The following is an 8,849-nucleotide window of genomic DNA, read 5'->3' as shown; positions in this document are numbered from 1 at the left end:
AGTCAGCAGACATTTGGGTGACCCTTAATAAATTGTAGTGATTATTTTTATTAGGTGCACTTTACTTATGCTTATGTCTACATTCGAGTTTTATTGACGTAAATTTCAAAACGTCATAGTTATTTATATTAACAATTTATTTCGTCTGACCGTCTGTTAAGGCCAGTATCCATATGTCCAAAGCTGGTTTTTCTGTCAATTTTTTGCAGCCATTTACATTTTTAATAAATGTTTCTTGTCTTAAGGTGGTTTTACATTGAAGCAACTAGGTCAACCTAGGTGCTTGCTGCAAGCAACTATATTGTTGTTCCACATTGTTTCAGTAGCATGCTGCAAACGGGTTTTGTCACAGCATGCGACTAACCTAATTACATAGGTACAGGCAACCGATTGCTTAAATTTTTCAACCAGCTTTCTCCAGGATGGTTGGTGGATGTAATCGCATCTGTGTATTATCACATTCTGCGCAAAAATGCGAATTTTGGCATATAAAACACTCAGGAAGGAAAGGGACGAATTAAACGTCCATTCGGTTTTTGGAGAAGTCCCACTTTTCTGTTTTTTTTTTAAATATTTATGAAAAGTAGTTCTTAAACTTTTCACCTATTCATTTCCTTCACAGAAGTTTATAATTCCTGAGTCAACTTTTCCCACACCGCCAATTTTCTTAAACTAAGCGTTTTTTTCGCAGGCCGCATGCTACTTTGATACTGAACCCATTTGTGATGAAAACGCTTGCAATCTCTGTAAACGCCTTGCAAAAGTGGAAAAATCAGCCGCATGCTGTCAATCAGGTTGCCTCAATATAAAACAGCCTTTAGAATACTTCTCCCACCACAACCCAAGAACCACCTTACTTAAAAAAGGTATTAAGCTAAAATCTTGGTGAGATAGGACATGCATATCCATTATCATATAAAACTTATATAGTACATGGACGTGACTATTTTAGTATACAAGAAAAATCACAGTCGTTCGTTTTGTTTGTGTGGCATTAAAAAGTATAATTTTCAATAGGTATAGATCAAAGGGCACAGTAGTATCGTTTGAATTGAATGGACTTTTTCTGTTAACGTATTAAACTGTATAACGTTCACTTTGTTGATATTCTGAATTTCACTTTTATTGCCCATCTATAGAATCTTAATAATAGATCAACCAGCTAATTACTCCCATAAGTGATGGCATTAATCAAGTTAGAGCCGCAGGTAATTCACTCTAATAACTCATTTAAGTTAGGATATGATTGTTAGTGCTGTAATCGTTTTTGCCACAGTATTATCATTATTATATTGATGTACAATAGTTGTATAAAGGAGTAGAAACACGTTTTAAAAAATAGTTTTACATATATGACAAATGCTTTAGGTATTTGGTTGTCTATACATGGGTTCTTTATAGTCTTTATTATGATTGCGTAATATTGCATATTATTATTTATTATCAACGATGTTTTTATGTACGTAGGTACCAAAAAAGTTAACGTTAATCCGAACAAAAAATAAAAATAAAAACAAAAGTAGAAAGCACCGCGTGTGTCGTGTCGTATGTGTGTTGTTTTTACCCCTCTCCCACATTTACGTGAGAAAGAGAAGTCAAATTTCGTTGCGCACTTTGATATGATCATGATACGCGATACGCGAATAATTGTGAAATGTCTGTGGTGTTGCTCGTCCTTTTCGAATAATTTGAAGTTCACACTTGTGGTTTATAGTCAACGTGTAAGGTAAAAAACACTAAGTGAGTTCTGATTTGTTTTAAGTGACTCAGGTTAAGTGTTCGATAATTAGAACGATAATACCTAAATCTTCTTTAAATTGTGTCTCGGTGTATATAACCTTACTTTTGCCGGTTTTTGACCTGTCATCCTATTTAAATATCAGCTGATGAGTTTTTGTTTACAGTGTGTTTACACTGTTAACAGTAACAGTGTACATTCCCTACAATACATAGGGCAAGCAGGAACTTATTCCTCCAAGTGTTCTTAAAATGATTATTAAAAAACGGAGGACCAGACTTTTTGTTCCTTAATTCTAGTAAGGATTATTAGGACTAAAGACATTTTTGTTTGAAACTTTATTTGTGATCATCTGTAAAAAAAAAAACAATGTTGTGTATAAAAAAAGTGTACAGAGAGGAGCTTTTACAACTCGCCCTGATTCTTTCTCTCTCTGACAATGACATACTTAATGGTGTAAATGATTTTGATTTGAACAATGGCACTACTTGGAGAACAGGACTTTCACCTTCTATATTGAGAAGTCATTATGTGCATCCTAAAAGCTTGGATTCAGTGCTTCTCAATTATGAAAGAGAGCTATTTGCAGACTTGAACTCACTTGGAAGATATAATCGAGGAAACTTCAGGCATCGAGATGTGCATGCCTATCTACTAAACATAGAAAGAAATGCTGCAGGGAATGTTTTAACTAACAGTGAATCTAGATCAGCACCACTGCAAAATGCTACTTCAGATACCTTATCTGATGTTGTTCTCACTAATGAAGTTTCAGATGACCTCCAACTCTCTCAAGAAGTAAGTTACATTTTTCTAGACATTTACATTACACACATCACACTTACATTAATTATTAGTACTAACATTTTGTTGATTTTTATTTGTTTTCTATATTATCCACTCATAAAAAGTACATATAGAAAAAGAAAAATTCTAACAATATCTATAGGTTTGTACAATTATGTGTATGAAGTATATAAAACTGGTAACCAAAAAATAAGCTTGTAGGTAATTTTTTTACTTGTCTCTTAAACAAATATAATTTATATTTTTATAAAATTAGTTTCAACAAGTAATAGCTAATTATCTATCCTCTAGAACATCAAAAGCAAAAGTATTGTGACCATTTTTAAACAAATAGATATATTTTTGCAACTTGTTGTCCAATTAGTTGGCTGGGTGGATGGATGTTGGAAAATTAAACTTGATTTTTGTTATATTTGAATCATAAATCTCCCTGAATTTAATCACCAATGTATTTTTTTGAAAATATTCTTCTCTGCAAATTATGCTCATCTTTAAACATAAAAGAGATAGTGTAAGTCAGGTGTAAATCCTTTAATAAAAAATCCTGGACACCCTGTATATGTTTTAATGTATAATGGTGCAATAGAGTTTTGCAAATTTTATACAAAATTTTAGTTTCAATTAATTGAGGGGGGCAAGGATTGGTATTAATATAGTATTTGCCAATCCATCATTTTCATAATGATCTTAGCACTAGTTTTATAGATTATTATTTCAGTTAGAATTAAAATTTAAATGTTTGTTCATCTGGTGCAATTACCAGTTTTGCTTTTACTTAAGTTTCATTTATTTGCCATGTTTTTAGCTTGCAGCCAAACACAAATAAACCTTACTGTTTAAGCTGCTCTTGAAATATATAAGAGACATTGCCAAAAATATAGATCATTGTCCTCCATTTGATTGGTTTACTCAAAATCGTTGTATGTTTTACGTGTTTGCAACTTGGAACATCACTCATTGAAGAGCCTAAACTACTTTATCACCTGGCTGACAGGCAGAAACTGAGATGTTACAATTAAAAACTAAATCAAAAGTCCTAGGAAATTTCTTTTTTTGTTGTGGTGAAGCAAATAAAAACTTGTGCCAGTTACCCATACTTGATTGTCCTGAATGTACTCAAAAAGTGCAAAAACCACTGTGCTGGCATAGGACCAGATGTGAATAGCATAAATTTAGAATTTTTCTTTGAAGTGTGGATGTCAACATTGAAAATTGATTCACTAAATAAACGTCGGCTTAATTATGTTTTGCATGGACATAAGGTATTGGACTAGAGACCTTGACACAAGGAGAAACCTCTGACTCATATGATTTACAGCTATTGTAAAGTTTTCTTTGTTTGCAATAATGATGGGATGACGAAAATCTACTCCAAAATTTATGTTCTACTGGGCTCTTTTATATTTCTAGTAGGTAATATAGTGAATTGAATATAATTAGCGATTGCCCTTGTAGTCCTGGTACAGGTCTAAAATGGATGTCGTAGCATATGGCCACCTTATTTCGTGGTTGGCAATAAAAAAAGAACGCATTTATTTTTATATTCTGTAGAAGTGCAAGTCTGTTGCACTCAAATGACCAAGATTGTATTTTTAAACTAGTAAGAATACAATAACAGCCTCACACATCCAAAATAAAATAAAGTAAAATTTATATTTTCTCCTTGACCTCAACTTTCAAATTATTCTTGAAGGTGACTAAATAATGCTTTGTTTTGGTCTGTATATATTAATTTTCATCAAAGCAACATGTTTCATCAATTTTCCCATGTTGTAATAAAGAACTTTTAATGTACTACTAAAAATTTGTAAAAATTTGTTAATTACAGTGGAGTAGCTAAATAAAGTTTTCCTTAAATATTTTTATTTCAGTATGAAAAGCATAACACTAAATAGAATATTTTTTTTTACCTATTTGTCAATCTATGCAGTTTTCTAGTAAATTTAGTGTTTAGTTTAAAATAATAACCTGATTTATCAATGTGATCAAAAACTTGTGACAGTCTGGCAGTCTTGAGGGTCTTTTTTTTTTTTTTTTTCTTTCTCCATGGGTCTGTCGGCTGTCAGCTCCAGATAGCACGTAAGCCTGATGGCTTATTGTACTGTCCCCATGTTTGTGGTACTTTAGTTACACCAGTCCATTATCCCCGTTTTCCGTACGAGGTGAAGAAGGTCCTTGCTTGGTGCTCTTTGTATCTCTTTCAGTACTAACTTAGTTTTCCCGAAGATTGTTTGTCGCCTTTGACCAAGTGCTTCACATTCACATATGATGTGTTCAAACGTTTCGATTTCCTCCCCGCATAGTCTGCAGTCCAGGTTATCATCGAATAGTTTCATGGTGGACAGGTGTTGTCTCACAGGTCCATGCCCTGTGAGAAGCGCTGTTAGGTCTTTCAGTTCTTTCCTGCTGTACTTTAGCAGTTCTTGAGCCTTATTTTTATTTGGTCCTGCAATAGCTTGCTTACCATGCTTATTTCCTGGGTACGTCTTCCAGCGTTCCAGGTGTTTTGTGTTGATCCATTCTCCAGTGACCCGTCTTGTTGAGCATCTAGGTATGCCAACAGATGGTTCTGGTCCAATCATGTTTGCATTTGAGCCTTGCCTGGCAAGTTCATCTGCTTTTTCATTTCCAGGAATGCCTGAGTGACCTGGTACCCATACAAGTTTTACCCTGTTATGTTCTGCCAGTTCCGTAATTCTCTTTAGATACTCATCTACCAGTCTTGACGATGTTTTGCACGTAAGCAGTGCTTTCAAGGCCGCCTGGCTATCAGTTATTATTAGAATTTGCTTATTTTTGTAAGTCCTTCTAATGTTTTCTTCTATGCACCATAACAGAGCATATATTTCCGTTTGAAAAACTGTGGCGTGTTTTCCTAGTGGTATGCTGATGCTTACCTTAGGTCTCTCGCCATAAACTTCTGCACCACTTCCCCTTTCCTATTTAGATCCATCTGTGAACCATATTAGACAGTCCTGGGTCAGTTTTTTCGCATTATTTACCCAGAATTTTTGATCCAGTATTACCTCAAATTTCCTCTGAATGTGATATTTAGGACACATGTAATCCGATCTCATTTCAAGAATTGGATCCCTTACTGTGTTCCAAATTGATGTTGTACCTGTCGTTGTTATGTTCCCCGGCAGGTCAATCAAGTCCCGGAGCCTTTGGTAAGCACATCTTGCCTCCCCTAAAATTATTAGGTCCAGTGGAGGCAGGTCTAATATAGCTACCATGCTCGCAGTAGGAGTGGTTCTTATTGCACCAGTTATGCCTTAAGGGTCTTAAGGAAGAACATCTCCACAGGATGTCTATTTCTAGCAGGACTAACACACTTAAATAATTACAGAAATACTTAGCATTAACTAAAATTGCACTTGTCAATTCTAAAATCTGTTAATAATCGTACTTCCACATGCATTGCAGTTTCGGAGATCTCCCTGGTGTGTATTTGTTTTTTTTAATCTTGGACTCATGCTATGTTAGGTAAATTCAGTGATCAACCAATGCTTTCTTGTACTGCATTAAGGAATAAATAAAATAATGGTATTAAAAGGATTCTATTTGTATGCAAGATGCAATAAGTTTGACTGCGTCTTAAGGTCGATCAAAGCTCAAACGAAACAAAACGGTTGATGAACCTCATTCACAAGCATGATCATAAAAAATATTTATTTTAAACTTAAATTTAGAAGCTGAGGTTGGTGCAATTAGTAACGCCCATGCACTCACTAGAAGCTGGAGGTAACCCAGTTTACTTAATTACGTTTTTAAGGTCAGTTGTTTTGATTTTACACAGTCTGACTCTATATGGTCAAGACGTATTGTATAATTGATTATTTTACAGGCTAGGGCATTTGAGCAAAAATCTTAATTTTTTTGGTTGTCAGAAATGAGTAAATAACGTACACTAAATTTTAACTACTTTAATACGGTTCTTATGAAGTGATAACAATAAATTAGACCTGAAATGTATCAGTATATTAGTATCTCTAATCTACACTCTTGTCAGTTTCTCATGGTTGTGCACTGCTTTGCAGTTTACAAATTGTTTAGCTATTTACCGGATGTTGTTAAAAATCATCGATTACTTGTGTCAGAGGCGTACTTAATTATTTTCAAAGTTAACAAAGCCCTAGAAAGTCAGTAAATATTAATCCAGGAAATAAAAATTCAGAAAACGTATGAGCATTTTTAGTCTCATCCTTGCCAAGATTATATCAATACAATGCAACATAGGTACTGTTTGGCTGCTTTGTGTTGTTGTTTTTTGTTATTACAAACATAACAAAGACTTTTCGACTACGTTTTAGGAAGGTTTTATATATAGATAAGGCTTATCGCTATAGTTCCATTTATATTGAATTTCTTTTAACGTGTACTTAAAAATAATCTAAATGCTGTATCCAACTATGTAATTAACCAATCCAAAGTACGTTAGTATATTTGAATACTTGAACTTCGTAACTGACATACCGCGACGTTTTGTATATTGTATGAAATCAATAATCTGATTGATTTGAGCCGTTGACACTGACCTATTGCGTATATACCTACTTTCTTTTGAGTTCAAGTCCGAGACAAAAGTTGTAAGTTTTGTTTGGATTACACCAGTGTGCAGTGCAATATATAGGCAGTTAAAAATAGGATTAGTAATAAATCCAATCTTTCTTGAATCTGAAATTTTATGTTATTAGGTATTATATATAGTGTGCTTTGGAATGAAAAGACTTTGAAGATGTTTGTCTTGAGTTGGATAGGGGATCGAAACATGATATAAACGTTCTGACCTACACAGTAAACACAATGCCTGCTCCTCTATTGACTATATGTGAAATTATACTCGAACCATTGTCGAACTTAAGGGTACCTGTTACAGCTTTAATGGGTAATGCTAATGTATCTAGTGAGTAAACTGCAAAGTCAATAATAGTGGTTGAAAATTTCACCGCGAGATGGCGCCACCATCAAAACCAAATTCGTTTTAGTTTTAGCATTGTTTCAGATTTACGCTCTCGCCTGGTTGCTATGGTTAGCTATATGCATGCAAACTTTTATTTGTTTTTAACGTAAATGAGTTTCTAATTGTGTTTATTTATTCAGTTGTAACTAACAAATCCACGAGCCGTTTCTATCTGAACCTTGACGCTTTGAATAAATTTCGTTAATATAGATAATTCAATATATGGGAGTTGCTTCTTAAACTTATGTTGGCATTTCAGTAGTTTGAACTTTTATCTATATAATTGTTGAGTATTAAGTTCTTATTTAAAGAAAAAATTGACATAAAACTTCTGCTTGTACTCCTATGTTTAACTAACAGGGTATCAAAAGAACATTTTTCTGTTTACTTGTTATACTAAAAGAGCAGAAAATTCAACAAACTGTATTACGTTTTTCCACGTGTTGGCACTTGTTTCTTAAACAGGGATATAATCCAGAATGTATAAAGATAACTTTACACTGGGTTGTAGTACCACTTCTCCTGCATGAATTAGAAGCGCAAATCAAAGAGAATAGACTAACGCAACCTTTGCTGTAATTCGTATTCAAGCGAATTTATAATTTAAATGACGATTGACGTCATTTGAAACCGTCTTGAATCAAGATGGAGGCGACAATCTGCTATCTCGCGCTTCGTTTGAAAATATTTAACAGCGTTTCACCAGAAATTGAGGCAACCATACACATTTCGTAAAAGTATACCAGTCTCGAACATTACACACAAACGATAATTACTAGCAGACCACTCGCTTCTAAATGGAAATGGTACCTTAACCATTATTATTACAAAGTCAAGGATTTGTTATATTGTACTAATAACATACGACAGCGCTTCCTAGCGTGTTGTTTTCTAGTTTTATCAACCTGTTGACATTTAGTGATACTGACTGGTGCGTGTCAGTTCGTTTTTGGTTTTGTGATGATTTTGTGAACGGATTTACTCATCCCCATGGTAAGTGGAAAAATCTTCTCTGTATTAGTGTTCATTATGTATGACCTAAGAGGATTTACCCAATGTTGCTTTGATGTGGTTTTCCTAACATTATTGCGTAATTTAGGTAGTTCAACCGTTCAATAAGCCATATACACACTTATTTCTTTCATAAATATAATAGCCGCTCAAACATTTTAGTTCCTACAACTTACACTTGAACTATGATGATATCGTACATCACTGAGTAGAAATTCGTCACTATTTAATTGGTGTTAGGTATTGTCATCAATTGATAATACAATGAACGTCGCTGACCTCTTCAATATTCAACGCGTTCTAGAATTATTATCAATTAATATTCCTTCA

The 8,849-nt window shown here is 33.9% G+C and overlaps 1 protein-coding gene across 4 annotated transcripts in view; it reads left to right on the top strand.

Moving 5' to 3' along the window:
- Positions 1-1,336: 1,336 nt before the first annotated feature.
- The window catches only part of LOC145739360 (segmentation protein cap'n'collar-like), a 43,522-nt gene continuing 36,009 nt past the window's right edge, over positions 1,337-8,849 (top strand). The window contains exon 1 of one of the 4 annotated variants that reach the window (XM_081994805.1): positions 1,337-2,536. In XM_081994805.1, coding sequence (XP_081850931.1) covers positions 2,108-2,536 — 429 coding nt within the window. In that variant the 5' untranslated portion in view covers positions 1,337-2,107. Of the gene's footprint in view, positions 2,537-8,319; positions 8,502-8,849 lie in introns of those variants that run through there. The other 3 variants (XM_081994806.1, XM_081994809.1, XM_081994808.1) reach the window with 3 other exon arrangements.

This window comes from Ips typographus, unplaced genomic scaffold (assembly GCF_016097725.1).
Source record: "Ips typographus isolate SLU unplaced genomic scaffold, UJ_Ityp_2.0 IpsContig107, whole genome shotgun sequence".
NCBI lineage: Eukaryota > Metazoa > Arthropoda > Insecta > Coleoptera > Curculionidae > Ips > Ips typographus.
Note: the sequence above shows the minus strand (reverse complement) of the source record. Positions and strands in the feature narration are given on the sequence as shown.